Raw genomic sequence first — 18,565 nt, 5'->3', positions numbered from 1 at the left:
AAAGTTGTCATGTGAACAAGGATCTTCCTCCCTCGTCATCCATAAGTAATCCAACCCCCTTGTTCCCTACACTGGGCCCAGGGCAGGAGAAATCCTACAGTTCTTCCAGAGGGGGAGAAATGGGACCCATGGATGGAGGAGGACCCACAGACGGAGGAAACAAATTTTCTAGGTGGGGCATATTTGCAGCTGGCATCTTCCTCCAATCTGTCCTGGGAGGAGGTATCTTCACCCCAATACACCTGTCTTATCCCTGCCAACCATGTGATTCTGCCCTAGGGTAGCCAGAAGAGATTAGCATTATACTGCCATTCTGAAGGGGATTCCCCACTGCAGTATGGCCTTCATCACACAGAGGCATCAGGGACACGATTCGGTCCTATATTTTCCATCTATGGGCTTTATACAAGCAAACAACGTAACCCTGTGTATAACTTCAAGCACGTGAGTAATCTCACTGCAGACAATAGGCTTATTTACATAAAGTTATGCACATGCTTAAGGGCTTTGCTGGGTCTGGACTATGGTGCAGGAGGACTCTATTTCAAACTTGCCTTCTGAGGCACTGTGTTAAGAGTTTATTTCTCTAGCAAGGGAGTCTGCTTTCATTAAAAAGCAATTAGCTGCATTAAGGCACAGAGATACAAGGATGGTGTCTGCCTGGAACGATCAAAGGGCACTTTGCATGAAATGCCATTCTTTAGAATTCAAAGGGAGGGTCATCAGAACTTTCCACTTTCCAGGTGTGCAATCAACACAACCGTGGAGCTGAGTGTATCTGTTGGAGGAGTGTTTGAGACACAACATAACCTTGCAGGACAGGCAGACACAACCTCAGCGAGCCTCCCCTAAACGCCTCCTCCAAACTGCGCTCCCCTATCTCAGGGTCTGTCCACCCAACGAAAGCTCTTCACCAGCAGTAGCCTACTTGAGAGTGACCGCAGCGGTGAAGACAGCGCAAAAGAACCTGGGTATGTACTCAGCTTGTTAGCCTGCTCTAAAGCCCTTGCCGAGCTGACTTCACTGCTAATGTTACCTGCACTAGCTGGGTTCAAGCTAGCTCGAGTAGGCTACACCGTGCAGAGCTTTTGTTTGCTGTGTAGACAGACCCTCAGATGAACTAAATTTGGCCCCTCCACACCTCCATCTCCCCCCTTTACATTCACTTTCCTTAACCCCTCTCCTGTTTAATTCTTTATTGGTTCGTACACTGTGCTCCTCTCTGCAGTATCTGAGCACCTCCCAGTAGTGCCTCAGGCAATGCAAGTCATGTCTGTTACATGTGTCCTCACCATTAATGTACTGTTTAAAGTAAGGGCTAAATATTTAACTTCCATAGTCATTTGTATTTGACATAGCAGTAGCAGTCAGAGGCCCTAACAGAGAGCAGGGTCCCATTGTGTTAGGCACTGCATGTATACTTAGTCCCGACCCCGGTGAACTTATAATGAAAGGTCGGAGATAGGAAGTATTATTATGTCCATTTTACAGTTGGGGAACTGACACACAGAGAGATTAAGTGACTTGGCCCAAGTTCCCAGAAGAAGTCTGGAGAACTGAGAATTAACTCCAGGTCTCCCAAACCCCTGTCTGTTGTTTTAACTACAAGATCATCTTTCATTTCTATTCCTCCCCTTTTTAGGAGATACAGGGGACCAAGTGAAAGTTTCTTACAAAAATTCCCCTTACAAAACCCCTGTTTAACAATAAAAGGGATTTTTTTTTATCTATTTATTTAATAGTTTTTATCCCAAAGTAGTTCTCCTAAAAGTAGCTAGGGAGCAGCACCGACTGCGTTTGGAACCTCAGGATGAAAAGTTTCCATGAAAAACACAGCCAACGAGTATTCAGGCATTCTTAACCAAACTGTGTCATCACAACACACGCAGATGAACTCAAATCATATAAATCCATGTTTATTATGTGCCAATGGAAAAGTTTTACTCAGTGCCGAAAAACAAACAGGATAGTTGTGAAATAATGTGAAATGGAAATCATACAGGCTAGAATCTCTCCTGTACTGAAGCTCTGTTCAGCAGAGGAGCAGGTGCAGGTATGTGAGGAAGCTAGTTACACTTCCCTGATTTCCAGTGTCAGATCTAGCCCTGATGCAATTACAGCAGCCCAGCAGCACCTCTAAAGTTGCATCACTGATATAGTGGAGCTCTGTTCCTTATTCTCCTGACACATCCCTCTCAATTTGTCCAGGTGGCTTGGGGAAGTATACGGGGCAGGAACTAGCTGCAGCCTCTACTGGTACAAGCAGGGAGTTCACCTGCAACAGGGGAAATTCGCTGCTCACCACCTACAGACTATTTGCACCAAATCTGGCCCTCCATCTTTATTCTAAATTATGCCCATTAAATCAAAGAAGTGACTGAAAGCACCACACCTTTCTTCCTCCCTGAAACATCTCACTTGCTTTTTAAAATACTGCAGACTGTATTCAATCGGTTATAAATCCCACACATAAAATTGCACATGATGAGGAATCCGAGAAAGCAGATTCAAGTGCATCTGTTACAATGCACAGTGGGGATTTCGGTTGCATCTTATAAATATTTGATAGTATCTAAATCATTTATGGCTCTGTCAGGGGTCATTTTACTTGTTTTAGATGAATAATTAAAAGGATAATTAGGAGGACGTACAATCTGAAATGTTCATCTAATTGTTCGTTTTACAGTATTTCTTACTACCCGGTGTCATAGGACATGTCCACTCCACCATCTCCCTGCCTCAGCAGCACTCTGTTACGGCCAACAGATTTTCCTGAATGTAAACTATTTCTAGCATTACCCAGAACCACAATATTCAAGTACCACAGTATGAGACTTCTTGACATTTTGTCTTTACACAATGATTTAGCCAGGGAACACAGTAGAAAAATCAGCCCATTGAAAGTCATTTCAAAGTAGGCAGGCCATTCGTCCAGCTTTAAGCCAAACAGTCCTGTTTTTCAAGGTCTGTCCCCTGTTCCACACTGAGACAAAACTGGACTTGGAGCGTGACTTCACACATGCAGGTATGTGAGGTCATGTGGGGAGAGGCGGGTCACACAGACGGGGGGGTGGGCCCATACTGTTTCTGGAAGGACTGGAATGTCCAGTATTCTGGGGGTGAGTGGCCACCCTATTTCAAAGTACAGTATTGCTAATATCCAGACTTAGATTTAAAAATACTAGGGAATGCAGAGCTAAGGCTGCAGACATCTGGACTGACAACTGTACGTAACATACCCTTTCTTATGAAGATTGCAGGGATCTCAGAACACCGTATACAATTCCATCAAAAAATTGCAACATTAAGAGAATGTTAAGGTTGCATGTTTAAAGGAGACAAGAGTTAGGAAATGCTAACATTGAAGTGGAGTTCCCTAGGGTTTTTTGGTTTTCAAAGAAGATAATAGAAAAACCAGAATTACAGAATGTGGAGTTACTGGACTTACACATCACCAAAATCCCCTTCTCAATAGTTCACAGGATGGCTCCCTCAACCTACAAGCCTTAGGAGATGTGTGGCTTTTACCATGCAAGGTGTATTATGAATTCGTTTACTCTCTGCTGCAAATTTAGCTGCACACTGAATGCTTGGTGCATCCTACCTTCTCTCTGAACGCTGCTATGAAGGGCTGAAAGAGCATGCCAACAGTACTGTGCATACATAAGCATGGTTTTCAGTGGGTTTAATCTGACCAATTTTCACTGGAACATGAAGGGCAGTTCTCCCAATTCAGACTATTTCCACATCAATTTTCAACTCTCTTTCTCGAGGTAGTTTGTGACCAGAACAATCAAAAATAGAATTTTTCCATGAAGAGGAAAATGTATTTTTTCTACTCTCCTGATGCTCTGAAACCCATGGATTGTTTTTGCTCATGCAACCCACTGGTCAGGATGTGCTGTATAGTTTCCCTCTCCTGATCCACAGAAAACAGGGGTCTGTTACAACATACAGCTGCCAAAGCCAGCTCTTTAGTTCAAGCTGTAGAGGCTCGTAATTTCAATGCCAGAAATTACTGGTTCATTCCCCACTGTGTCAGCCAAAAAGGTGACCCTGGCATGTTAAAACTAATGAACAAAAACACCCTTCTTGCAATTATATTTGGTAAGTTCCATTCCAAAAGGGAAGAAATTTGTCAAGTTCTAAGTGACTAGGGGTTAGAATAGCAATGTTTATCAGCAATAGTAGGAGGTGCTGCTCCCACTGGAAAACCTAGGAACAACAGAACATACATTAAAAATATTCAGCCTTAGGGCTGGTCTGCATTTCATGGTTTTAGCAGCATAGCTATCTCAGTAAAAGCCATAGTGTAAAACAGTGATACTGGTATAACTGTGCTGACAGTTATGCCAGTCAGGGAAACCGGCCTCAATTATACAAGATACGCACTATTATACTGCATCCACACTACAGAGTTTTGCCCTACCACTATAACTAAATCCTCCTAAAGTAGACAAGGCCTTAACTGAATTTATTTGCATATTCACATTGAAGTCCTGCTTTCTTATGGGTTACCATACGGTTCTTTATCTCCTAGGGCAAACCCAGTACTGCAGAGCTCACACAGCAACTGTAGCCACATGCATTTCTAATGTAACTTTTTAGTACATAAAAAGTAATTTCTTTCCTTTTTAAGGAAAATATTTTAGTAATGTATCAGCAAAACCAATATCTGAGTCAGGTGTTTCCTGGCAGTTAGAGTGTCTAGGCTAAGAGCAACAAGGAGTCTGGGCATAAACTTATGCCCAAATAAATCTGTTAGTCTTTAAGGTGCCACCGGACTCCTTGTCGTTTTTGTGGATACAGACTAACACGGCTACCCCCTGATACTAGGCTAAGAGCCTTTGACTTTGCCTTGGAACCTCACCTCCTCCACCCAGAGTATGAACTGCTAAGAAATGCCCTCTGCTTGTGTCACTATTGCTTAAATAGACATTTAGTTGATTGACTGTGTCAGTATGTAATATAAAGGTCTTATGGGGCCAGCTGGTTCCATGATTCTTGTGCCAAAAAGCATAGCAATTGACTACAAAATCTGCCACTACCTTCTACCTATCCTACTTGGTTTGCTGCTGCACCACACTTCCAATTCAGAATTCCTCCCAGCAAAAACATCCTGCAAACCCAGGGAATGGGGTGGGGCCTGAGAAAATACGGGAGGAGCGACTGGTGCTCAGGCAGCATGTTGACAGACTCAGCACAATGCCTTAGAATAGACATCAAAGCTAAAAAGACTGTGTGCACACCTCTGAGAAAAGGACATACGGTACTACATAAAAGGGACAGCTGATCACTGATGTTCTGAGAGGTGTTAGCCTGCCAGCAAAAATCCACACCCCAGTGTGAACAATTCAAACATAGTAGCAGTGTCAAGTCTGGTGCCTTTAAAGAAACCAGACTGCTCAGGACAAGCAAGGCTCTTCAGCCTTGGTAGGCAGCCCGCCTGGGAGCAGGAATCCCAAATTCAAACCAGGGGTGCCATGCCCCTCAGATCAGATAATCATCCTTGTGCGACAATAACAGTGGCTGATGGAGAGGGGATGGCCACCACCTACATTACTGTCCATGAAACACGGAGGACAATTCCTGCCCATGCGTTGTGCTTACTGTTCATTGCGGTGGGACTCTATGGCACTTTGCAATATGTGTGAAAAGCACACAGAGCATGTGAGGAAAGGCATGGCCTTCATTTCTGCCCACAAGAAACTTGGAAAAACTCCCTGCATATTCCTGTTCCTGCTACACATGCAGCTAGGCAGCTATCAGCGTCTTCCCTCACACACTATCCAGCGTTCGGCTTTTCTTTCTGTTTCTAGCGATACCAGTTGCTGGTTACTACAAACATTTTTCCTCCGCAAAGCTGGAGGGCAGGGAAGGTAACATACAAGGTATATTTAAGTAGTAAGCTATTGTAGACCTCAGCCCTTCCGGAATCATTTTGCTACAAAGAGGACACATAGCTCAGAGTATCGAAGAAGGTACAAACATTTCTGACTGTAGCAGAAAACTGTACACATTCACTTTTATTGATTTTTTTTAAATGTACCCAAAGGACAAAGGACACATTTCCATTTTAAGAGGAAAACTACATTCTTCCCCTTTCTTTTTTTTAATTATGAAACAACAGTCATCGAGGAGGTATGGGCTAAAGATTGAAGCAGAAGACTGGAAATTGGGAGATGCCACAGACTTTTTATATGATGTTGGGCAAGTCATTTAACCCTTCAGTTTCAGTGAAGTGGGATGCTGCTACTTATCTACCTCAAAATGACAAGGGGAGGCTAAATGATTGACATTTGCAACAACATTAACAACAATAGCATTTGCAGTTGTCATTTGCATCTGGAGACTCCTAGACGAGAGACACAATAGAATTGTAGAATATCAGGGTTGGAAGGGACCTCAGGAGGTCATCTAGTCCAACCCCTGCTCAAAGCAGGACCGATCCCCAATTAAATCATCCCAGCCAGGGCTTTGTCAAGCCTGACCTTAAAAACTTCTAAGGAAGGAGATTCCACCACCTCCCTAGTGAAACATTACAGTGTTTCACCACCCTCCTAGTGAAAAAGTTTTTCCTAATATCCAACCTAAATCTCCCCCACTGCAACTTGAGACCATTACTCCTTGTTCTGTCATCTGCTACCCCTGAGAACAGTCTAGAGCCATCCTCTTTGGAACCCCCTTTCAGGTAGTTGAAAGCAGCTATGAAATCCCCCCTCATTCTTCTCTTCTGCAGACTAAACATCCCCAGTTCCCTCAGCCTCTCCTCATAACTCATGTGTTCCAGTCCCCTAATCATTTTTGTTGCCCTCCGCTGGACTCTTTCCAATTTTTCCACATCCTTCTTGTAGTATGGGGCCCAAAACTGGACACAGTACTCCAGATGAGGCCTCACCAGTGTCGAAAAGAGGGGAACAATCACATCCATCGATCTGCTGACAATGCCCCTACTAAATGCCATTGGCCTTCTTGGCAACAAGGGCACACTGTTGACTCATATCCAGCTTCTCGACTACTGTAACCCCTAGGTTCTTTTCTGCAGAACTGCTGCCTAGCCACTTGGTCCCTAGTCTGTAGCGGTGCATGGGATTCTTCCATCCTAAGTGCAGGACCCTGCACTTATCCTTATTGAACCTCATCAGATTTCTTTTGGCCCAATCCTCCAATTTGTCTAGGTCCCTCTGTATCCTATCGCTACCCTCCAGCGTATCTACCTCTCCTCCCAGTTCAGTGTCATCTGCAAACTTGCTGAGGGTGCAATCCACACCATCCTCCAGATCATTTATGAAGATATTGAACAAAACCGGCCCCAGGACCGATCCTTGGGACACTCGACTTGATACCGGCTGCCAACTAGACATGGAGCCATTGATCACTACCTGTTGAGCCCGACAATCTAGCCAGCTTTCTATCCACCTTATAGTCCATTCATCCAGCCCATACTTCTTTAACTTGCTGGCTAGGATACTGTTTGAGACAGTAGAATCAGAACCAGAAGTTATTTTCTCCTCCAATCCATACCAGACAAATTTTAATAACACTTGTCAAAGACTGTATTTGGTGTCCTACCTCAGATTGCTCTCACCACTGGTTTGATATGCTACCTCCCCGCTGGGGCCTGATTCTGCACCTTCCGCTCCCTTCAACTTCACCTCTTAGGACAGGGCCTTACTGGCAGATGCATCCGAAACACCTCTCACCTCTGGCCATCCAGAGTTCGTGTGTGAACACAGCACCGCCATGGCATTGTCTACCTGATGCTTTCTAGAATGGTTTATCTTTCCATTCTTTTGCTGGTTTCCTTCAAATGTCATAGTAATATTCTTACAAAGAATCTGATTGATTAGATACAGTCCTATTTTTGATACTTCAGGTACTTGTATGGTTTCTACCACCATCTAAGTATCCGAGTGCCTCCCAATCTTCAATGTATTTATCCTCACAACACCTCTCTGTGGCAGGGCAGGGCTATTATCCCTGTTTTACAGATGGGGAACTGAGGCACTGGGAGGCTAAGTGACTTGCCTAGGGTCACATAGGAAGTCTGTGGCAGAGGAGAGAAATGAACCCCATTTTCCTACAAACCCAGCTGGCACCCTAGCCACTGGACCCTTCATTAACTAGAGGAAGTCTCAAAATCTCTATGTAGGCCAAAGGATTCTGAATTCAATAAATGAGGCAAAATGGATCTGTGGCTAGTATCTAGGGCTCTGATCCAAAGCCCAGTGAATTCAGTGGAAGTACTCCGAGTCTGTGCTACAACCCCCTGAGGTATGACATCTACTGCATATGTGAGCAGACCCTTAACTAGAGAAACATGATATAAAGTACTTCAGAGACACATGTTGAATATTAACAAGGATTTAAAAATAGATTTAATAAATAAAATTGAATTAATTATAGATTTAATTCAATTACCTAAAAATTCTTGACCTTGACAACTGAGGAGGCAGACCTTATGATTTCTGCTTTTCACAATTTCAGTATTCAAGTGCAAGCAAATGCAAATAACTTTGTAGATAAATTAACCCTGACCTTTAGGTGAACCATTGAATTTTTGGTACAAATAAGCAACGTCTTCAGACTGTTCTTTTATAAAACAATTATAAAAAAGGGCCAGAAGAGAAGTGCAGTTACAGTGCAGTATTCGGGGCTGTAATAGTATCCACAAGATATTAATCACTACTACATCACTTTGCCCATCTATTGCCCTTTCTGCGTGAGAACCTCCTACCTCCTAGTCTTTTCTTTTATTCACAAGAATACCTTTGAGCCTTGCATTTTGGCACTCTTCACTACTGGATGCTATAGCCTCCCTTAGCGGGTAATTCAAGGTTACACCTTCTAACTCTCACACAGAGAGTTACAGGTCTTTACTGTGATATTCATTTGGCTGCCAAGAAAATGGTTTATACGGGGGATGAACTTAAAAAACTGTTAAAAACTGATCTACTGCACTAATTCTGCACAGAATGCAGAGATAGCGGCCTGGCAACTTATATTGGGAAGTTCTCACGTTAGGATTAAACAGAACAATGGGATGTCTTTGTGGGTTTGTTTGTTTTTTAAATTTATGGCTTGAGTTATTAATTGATTGAAGGCAGGCTTACGGAGACCAACAGGAAAGAACATACCAGTTTTCCCAGTGTTTTTCATCCATGTCTTGTTAGAGGATTCGTTGTCAAAACCATCAAGCTGTAATTCTTGATATTCATCTCCCACACGTGCCTGATGGTCTATGATGTTTACTGGAGACTGGTGAGCGCCTCCACAGTCCACACTTGAAGTAACCCAGTGCTCAGGACCATAAGTACCTGTTAAAAGAAAAGACCAACAACTTATTGTTCTGATGGGCCAACAGTTACAAGACTATCCTTAAGTAAGGCAGCAAGCATGTTAGTTCCCAAGGTAACTACACTGCTGCTACATTTCCTGCATGCAACCTACGAAGAGACTGAAATCCATTAACTTTATACAGTGCTCAAATTTTGCTTCTTGCAATAAGCAACAATACTGTCATTTTAAATTGCCCTTCTATAAAATTATCTGCAATTCACCAACCCTTTCATGACCGACTTATGAGTCAGTATGATGTTACAGGAACTTTCAAATAGCTAGAGAAAGAGTAGGAAGTTATGTAGCTTACCTGTTTGCGTTAGATAATTAATATACTAATAAGGCATTAACTCTAGTTTGTGTGACAGGTTAAGATAATACGACCTTAAATAACTGCTATTTTATTTGAGGTTCTAAAAGCAGGCAACGGGGGGAGAACTTCATTTAAATCAACTGAGAAATTAAGTGTGAACAAACTTGGGTAGTACAAAAAATAAACTACAGGAAGGAGAAATGGTAGAGGAGAGTAACAGCACAGAACTGTCTTCTACCATTTGTCCTTTTTCATGCTTTTATTTTTCTCACTACTCAAATTTGTTTTCACATAATTTCTCAGCTGATTAAATTACTCTTCCAAATCTCCCCCCAAAGTCAAATAGTAGCAGTGTGATGCACCATGGATAGATCAGCAGTGTCTTGCATACTGCCTTGCACAGCAGTGTTTGCTTGATATAGGATAGCTAGCCAACCACAGAAACAGTGCCAGGAACTGACACTTCTCCATCCTCTCTCCCCCCATTTTTATTTTTATACAGCAGGAAGGGGATTTTTACAGTTTGTAAAGTGAGATAATTACCTGAAAGGGGGTTCCAAAGAGGATGGAGCTTGGCTATTCTCAGGGGTGGCAGATGACAGAACAAGGAGAAATGGTATCAAGTTGCAGTGGGGGAGGTCTAGGTTGGATATTAGGAAACACTATTTCACTAGGAGGGTGGTGAAGCACTGGAATGGGTTACCCTAGGGAGGTGGTGGAATCTCCATCCTTAGAGGTTTTTAAGGCCCAGCTTGAAAAGCCCTGGTGGGATGATTTAGTTGGTGTTGGTCCTGCTTTGAACAGTGAGCTGGACTAGATGACCTCCTGAGGTCTCTTCCAACCCTAATCTTTTATGATGGGCAGCGATGCAACACCATGCTTTTGAGTGTCTCTAGACTTCCGACTGTCAGAAGCTGGGTCTGGACAACTGGGGATGGTCCTGTTGTGATGTCCCAGGTCTTGAACCCAGGCCTGGGAGTCCCCAGACAGCTGCCACAGCCTGGCATCCATCATTTTCAGCTTATACTCTTAGTAAAGCCACTTTAAATGAATTCCCAATTAAAGGGAACTCAATTATTAAATCCTAAACATGTTCTGTTTCTAGAGGGACTTTCCTTATCAAAAGTGTTCTAATGCATAACTGTTTTGTGGCGTATTAGTTGGCTACTTAGATAGCCTACAAGCAAGTTTGCATTAAAATGGCAATGAAATTTGTGTTACATTTCAAAAGGCCCAGTAGTGCAGATAACTCTCAAGCTATCACGTGTTGGTATTGTTACAAATTCAGACAAAGATCTGGATTTCCAAAGTGTTCACCATGGGCCTAACAGTCCTTCCATTGAAGACAATGGGAGTTATACCACTCAAATAGGAATTAGTAGCTTTTGAAAACCCCACCGTCTCCCGCAGGGCTGCAATGCAGTGCCCCCTGCTGGGCCAAGCTTGCCACTGCAGGCACTTGCTGCCTCAGTTCACCTGTTGTGGTAGCCCACAGTGTAAGCTCAGTATCAGTCTTTGAAGAGTCAAACAGTAACAAACTCAGAATTTGACGGGCTGCTCCTACAAACAAACAAACATACATCAAAGGCAAGTACTTGAAGCTAAGGCCCTCGGATTCTGGGCTAGTTCTGAGGCACCCCTCCTCTGCCACAGTCTCACTTAGTGCTCTTGAGAAGAAGCATGTAGGCCCTCTTAACTGGCCTTCTGGATCCCAATTTGTCACTGTCTCCTCCTGGTCCTTCTTGGCCTCTGGAGGATTGTGTCTTGTTGGTAGCTTGGCCTGAGCGGGTTGTCCCTGAGCAGGCGGGTGTCAGATTGCCAATGCCTCCAGCTGGGGGCAAAGAAGGCCTGAGAGATCGCATTGCACCCACCCACAATGCTTTGGTGACCATTGCAATCAGTGGGAGATTTGCCTGAATAAGGACTGTAGGGTTGTTCCTTTATGGACATTTGCAAGGCACATACCTTTTCAAAAATCAGAACTGTTGACTAATTTGCAGAGAAAATGTCTTGTTTATTTGATTTGACATATGAGTAAAATTTTCCAAAGTGCCTAAGTGACTCAGCAAAACTAAGTCCCATTTTTAAAAGTGACTTAGGCACTTTGGAGCATAAGTCCCATCGACTTTCAATGAGATTTATGCTTCTAAGGCCTAGATGCTCACAGATATTTAGGTCCCTAACTCCCCTGGGAACCTAAGTCACAACTGAAAGCAGGATTTGGGCTCCTAAATCGTCTACAGGATTTTAAAAATTTTACCCTCTCTGTATTGCTTTAATAATTGATAATCTCCTTCTAGACAATTACCAGCTCCCTTTGGATCTAAATTTAGGATTTACTAATGGAAGTGCAACTGCATCTTTATGTAGTAGTATTATTGTTATATGCATAAAATGCTTCCATACTGGTGCTGAATTATTAAAAAAAAAAAGTAATGCAATAACACACTGAGCAATTCAAACCCACAACTGAAAGCTGTGCTGTGGTTGAGAGTCCTGCCATTGTATATTACTGTCACAAGGCTAAGTTTAAGACTTGCTATTTAGAATCACCATGGGATTTTTTTAAATTGGGGATTTTTCATTAATTTTCTTTCAGAACTTTTTGAAACGCTCTAGTTCCACTAACTGACCGTTTTCACTGCATGCAAGCGTGGCATGCAAATTGCTACACACAATATGATCGGCACTATAATGCCAGCAATTGTTGATAGTGAGAAATGTAGGGCCAGATCCCACCGTTGGTGTAAAGCAGCATAGTCCCATTGATTTCAATGGAGCTATGCCAAGTTTTAGCAGCTGAGGTTGTCCCCCATACCATTTTTACAGAACAGTTTGAAAAGACAATAAAGGGGACACATTTTTCTTTTAGATTTTGAGAATCGGGGTAAATAAATAATACTTCACACTCAGGAAAAATTAGCTTAACACCCTGTAAAAATGTAATCAAGAGGTTAGCCCACACAGATTTATTTATACGCTCATAACCATCAAAAGGTTTAAGTGTAACAGCTTGCTTTTTTCCATGTACATTCAAGTGGAGTTTTAATTGAAACTGATCTTCCACTACAGATTTCAAATTAATTCTTCTTCTAAGTGTCTCATGCTCCAGACACCCTTGCCTTGCAAAAAACCTACATCATTAGTGGAGGAAATAGAACACTTTCTAAGCTCGCAGGTATTGATTACCTATTCCCTACATCAAAGCACAATTGCCATTCTGCACTGTATAAATCTCTTCGGTGTTAGACACTTTATAAAGTACTGAGAATGATATCATTAATCATTCGCAGTTGCACCTGTCCTGCTATATTGAATTCTTTGTTTTTTAGAACTTTAAATAAATGCTTTTAAATAAAAACATGACACTAAATAAAGATTGCATTTAACTTAAACCTAGTAAAAAAAAATCCCTGCATCTTGCGTGTGACATTTACTGGTCTGAAACAGAGAAACGTAAAACTATTTGCATTTCATTTGATCAGCAACAAGCATCGCCATTTTAATCAAGTAAAATTTGGGTTGAATTTGTATTGGGCTTTTAATGGCTGACAAATAATTCAGTGTTCAAAACTTGACACACTGGAAGCCCTCCTCTACTCACAAACAATACAAGCTTCCCCAGGAAACTCCAGGAATACATGTGAATTATAATAAAATGTCAACCACCCCTGTCCTTGAGTTCTAGTGTCAGAAGGAATATCTGCAAAGAAATATTATAGACCTGCACGGTGGTGACCTTCAGCATCATTAGTTATTAATGTTAGTACCCATTCTGTGCTAAGCACTTTCCAAGCACTCAAGGAGAATGCCCCTGCTCTGAGGAGCTCTCCATCTAACCTGAATAAGCCTTTACACTATATTGTGCTAATAAGTCCAATGAGCAACACACTACAAACATAACAGAGTAATGGCATGTGCTATGGTACAAGGGCTGCATTAACCCCCAGGCTAATGAAACAGGGGGTCAAGGGGAGTAGGAACAAGAGGATCAGGATTGGGTAACTGTTCACATAGGAGGTAGATGGGTCACCATTGGGTGAGGTCGGGGGACAGGAATCAAGAACAGAGACTTGCATGGTTTCACCCCATTTATTTTGCATCATTGGGAAGGCTTCCCGCTCTTACGAGTCATTGTACTGAGAGTTTCCCACTGAGGCCTGCGTTCTCTGACTGACTGCCTTATAGACAGAGTTGTCAAGCCTTCCGGCCCTGTTTTCCTCTCCTGAGCTGACCTTCAAAACAGACCAGCTACCTGTGGAAGGCCCAGGAACTCCAAGATTTGAAATTCCTCCCATGCAGAGTTGTTTTCCACCTCCTGCCGCTGGATAGCTGTAATCGGGATCATGTGGTGGTTAGTACTCTCTCTGACAGCTCAAGAGTTTGCTGAGCTATAGAGGTTTACAGATCTTCCATGGGCCAGCAGCCTCAGAATCTAATTTTGCATGATTGGTCTCCAGTGACTTGACCACACTCCTATTGAAGTTAATGGCAAAACTCCTGTTGACTTTAGTGGTATGGGCTCAGAGCCTAGGTCAGTAATCTTAGGAGTGCAACCATCTTTCATCATATGAATTCAGGCATCTTAAGCAACACGTAACAGTCAGGGTTTCTTTCATTTATGCTCATCAGAAACTACTTGTCGCTTCCTAGCTAGGTTCCGTAATGAACATCAAGTTTTCCTCAGGAAGAGGAAATATTCCTCGTTCAACCAGAAGCTCTAAAATCTTTTCTTATGCTAAAATTTTCTGTCAGCTACTGGAGGATTTTTATTAATAGTCTTTTAATATATAAGCTGTTCTTTAAATAGAATCCAAAATTACCTTGTTTTTCTTCCTGCTACTGTACATCCGAAATAATGACTATGCTTCACTAATGAAAAACCATTAAAAATAATGAATTCAGCCAAAATCTAATTAAAGCTGATATAAACTTTCATGGATTTTTTTACTCAGTCAAATGTATTTATTTTTCCTTCATTAAACTATTGTTTAAAAATATAACTTTTTAAAGCTGCATTTATATTCCAACTTTGAAATTTCCCTCATTTCCATTAACTTTCCAATTACCGGCTCAGTTATCTTTATGTAAAGTTGTGGTCTTCATAAATTTCTTTACATAACAACACACTTAAAATTTGACACGTGGTTTGGTGGATGTTCACCAATTACAAGTTATCTTATGCTGATCATTCATTTACAAGTTGAAAATAAAGATAGAATATGACATTTATTTTTCTAGATCTCACTTTCCTTGCACTTAGACATTAGTCATCTCACTCTGAGTCCCGGATCTGGCACACAATGGGCCAATTTTTGATCCCACTTACACAACAATCTCAGTTAGAGCACTCAACTGCCTTGACTCCTAACACATCCTTCATTTCCAATAGCAAATGGGAGTGACATTTGCAAAGTGACCTAACATTTCTATAATTAGGCTTCAGCAACAGCCTGAGGCTCAATTACTTTGATCACATGGTAGGGATACCTATCCCATCCCTGCAGGATACCACTCATCAGTAACAGTACAGACCAGGAGTGATAGTATATGAAACATACAGCTGTACAAGGCAGATATCAACAGAACCATCAAAAACTGGTGGTGGGGGTAGATATGTACCTCTCATTCCTCCTAACCTGCCCTTCTTTTCATTGACCCATATCCAGCCAGCTCTATTGCTCAACTAGTTTGTCTGGCTTTTCAGAGCAGAGAAAAAACAAATCTGGACTGTCATCATATGAAGGCACAATCTACAAGAATTAGCACGCCCAGATTGTGTGAAAACAGTCAGGTTCCTGTTCTCGCTGGGCTGGAGGCAGGCTGCTAGTGGCATTTGGCATTGGGTAGTCCTCCTACGAGGTTTAAGCCTGCTTAAACAACAACTAGAGGGAGTACAAATTTCAGAAATGCATTGGTGATTAAGGAGACTATTAAGAGCCTAAGTCAATAGGATCTAGGCTCCTACATGATTTAGGTACTTTTGAAAATAGGACCATTGATGTGTGAAGGCATGATAGCTTCCAATCCAAGTGAGGTTAGCAGGGAAGAATCCCACGTCTCTTTTAGTGTCAACACCAAACCAACTATTAGGGATTGATGGGAAGAACCAGTCTCTCAACAAAAAAAGCTGTTTACCAGCTCATGGCTGCGTGTCAGCAGCATACTCAGACTCAAGGCTGTCGCAGGGACAGAAGTAAGTAAGGACTCTTGCTAGTCTGGCAGGGCAAGGAATAAAGAGGCACTGCTCCTTCCCATAAACTTGCAGATATGATCTGCCCAAGGACACTAACAGTTTTGTTGAACAAGGCTGCTGGCTTAAATCACCAAAGCTCCACATCAGCGCCCTTGCCATAATTCTCCTGTCCCAGCAAGTACCAGCTCTCTTTATGAAATATGATTCAGAATCTTACCTACTATCAAGTAAACTTTGCACCCTCCTATAACCTTGAGGAATAATGAAGAAGTTGGTGCCAATTCTAAATTCCACGGTTACACTTTCTACTTAGAGGTTGGGATTTTTAAAAGGGCATAAGTGAGTTAGGCCCCCAAATACCACTGAAATCAATGGGAGCTGCAGACTTTTAAGTTCCTTTGGAAATCCCAGTCTTAACACTTCACTGGGAGAAAGGGTTCAAACATACTACTTGACTACATAATTCAAGACTTCCCCATAAATGTAGCAATTTAAAAGCCCTTGTGATGCTAAGGTTAGGAAAGCACCTAAAGAAGGAGGCGCTCAAATTGAAAGGGTTAAATCAGGAGATAGGACCAGCTGATTCACAGCACCCTGAGTCTCTCCACTGAAGAAGGTATAGAGGAAAGCAGTCAAGATGAATCCGGAAGATGGCATTTAGACATTAGGCAAGAAAGAACACTTTGAGTGACTGACTTATCTCTTGCTAAGTAATTTGTCATGAGACTGCAGGGGTAAAAAGTATAAAAATCCCTGGAAGCCTTGATACAATCAGTGGCATCTTTCAGAGGCCTTTCCATCACAGAAGAAGCAGTTGAGTTGTTTGAATTATTATACTGGTAGAGAAATTGCTGAAATTATCCTGTGTTGTTCTAAAAAGAATGTATCGAGCTCCAAAAGATGGAGAAACAGAGGGAAGTAGTTAGAGATCACAATGCTGGTTTGAACAAAGATCCAAGGATTTCCTACCCTGAGGGGAAAAGGGCTTTTCATTTTATTATTCTCTGTCATCACTCTGTTTAACATGAGAGGCTCACGCTTGCAGAAAATTCCAATTACTGCTTGAAAAATGAGAGACCTAATACCAAGAGCAAGATGCTGGAGAGTTGCACTCAGAGGCCTAAACAAGGTTATAAGCATCATCTTTTTGGTTTTGCAAGCTCAGTACAGATAGGGGCTCATGGAGAGCAAGAACAACAAACAATTGATGGCAGTTCTTTGAGAATAACAGAACTGAAGGAAACATCTACCAAGGACAAGATCCACTGAGAGGTATTTGCAATTGCAGTCCTTGGCATGTAAACTCTAGCAGGGTCCTTCATAATCAAAAGGTTGCTGGGTAACAGAGTAAGAAGGTTTGGACTGGTGAACAGACAAACTTGAAGTATTAATCTTTTAACAATTGTTAGCCAATCACAATGTTAATAATCATAACTATTTATTCCCAGCATACCTAGAGGGAATGTCTAAATATTTTATTTTTTAACAGAAAAGCATGCCTAAAAAAAGATTTATTCTGTCAGTGATTAATCACTTCCGCCATGTTTAATCACATAAGTAAGAGATTTGCAAAAATAAGAGCCTCAAGCCACGCTCCTAGATGCATGTTTCCCTGTGTTGTTTGTAACTTTTAAACCTGAAGCCAGAGTGATTCACCTCTGAAATGTTAATCTAAAATTTGTATTTTCTCAGTCATAGTTGCGAAGAATTATTGTTGTTACATTCTTTAATGACAACCTTAAATTGTTTCACAATTGCTTTTGGCAGAAAACTTGCTAACATACATATTTTCTCTTTCCTTGTATTCTCAACACAAATATACATTATAAATATATATATATATATACATATTACACACGTGATGTGTATATAAGCATATTCACATACATATATAATTTCAAAATTCTAATTTTGTTCTTGAATGTTGTATGAAACTCTCATGAATCTTATATGAAGCTCCAATGGTACTGATCATCTGCCAAGGGCACAAATGTATAATAAATAGCCAACATTAGAAAACATCAAGAACTTAAGACAAATGGTGCAGGAAGCTTGTAGCAAAGTGGAATTACCATCATTAGCAAAACAAGCTTTTTATATAAACATTCTAATATTTAGCATTCATGATCTAAATAATTTACCACTATAAACAGGAAAATGGCATTAGCGTAGGTGGAGTGGATAAATTGCTTTTTTTAAAAATAAGGGGAGTGACTGGCATTAAACTGCTGAAAGATATGACTGATGTCTTTGCGAGTTCCTTACCTTTCTGCAATATTTCAGCAATACTTGCATCGTATGTAACACGCAGCACAACAGTATCAATAAAATTAATATGCAGAACTTATGGAGTAGGAGAATAAGTTATTACATAGAATGTGCCTATAGGTAGCCAGTGACTGAGAATACAATTTACATCCTCTATTTTTCATAATTTGCTGCATTTTTAACACATTTTATCTGACATCTCACACAATTCACTGTATAACTGTCTGCCTCTGTGGCCTTTTAAAAACTGCCCATCACTGAGCTGCATTTCATGAATGAGGTGATAATTTACAGTATGAGGAGAAAATACAAGATTAATTTATATGGTGAAAGTATAAATTTACTTCTATGCAAGCTGAGTAAAAAGCCCATAGGAAAAAAGACCAATATGCTTTTTTAAAAATATCATATTAGATACATTTTCTTAAAATACGATTACACATAAATCG

General features: G+C 41.4%; 1 protein-coding gene across 3 annotated transcripts in view; it reads right to left on the bottom strand.

Annotated features, from left to right (window-relative positions):
* The window catches only part of PTPRG (protein tyrosine phosphatase receptor type G), a 621,190-nt gene that overhangs the window by 277,587 nt on the left and 325,038 nt on the right, over positions 1–18,565 (bottom strand). For all 3 annotated transcript variants that reach the window (XM_077822059.1, XM_077822061.1, XM_077822060.1), the window contains exon 3: positions 9,138–9,317. In XM_077822059.1, coding sequence (XP_077678185.1) covers positions 9,138–9,317 — 180 coding nt within the window. The remainder of the gene's footprint in view (positions 1–9,137; positions 9,318–18,565) is intronic.

Source organism: Eretmochelys imbricata, chromosome 7, assembly GCF_965152235.1.
Source record: "Eretmochelys imbricata isolate rEreImb1 chromosome 7, rEreImb1.hap1, whole genome shotgun sequence".
In the NCBI taxonomy this organism is placed as follows: Eukaryota; Metazoa; Chordata; order Testudines; family Cheloniidae; genus Eretmochelys; species Eretmochelys imbricata.
The sequence above is the reverse complement of the archived record's forward strand: the minus strand, read 5'-3'. Positions and strand labels throughout refer to the sequence as shown.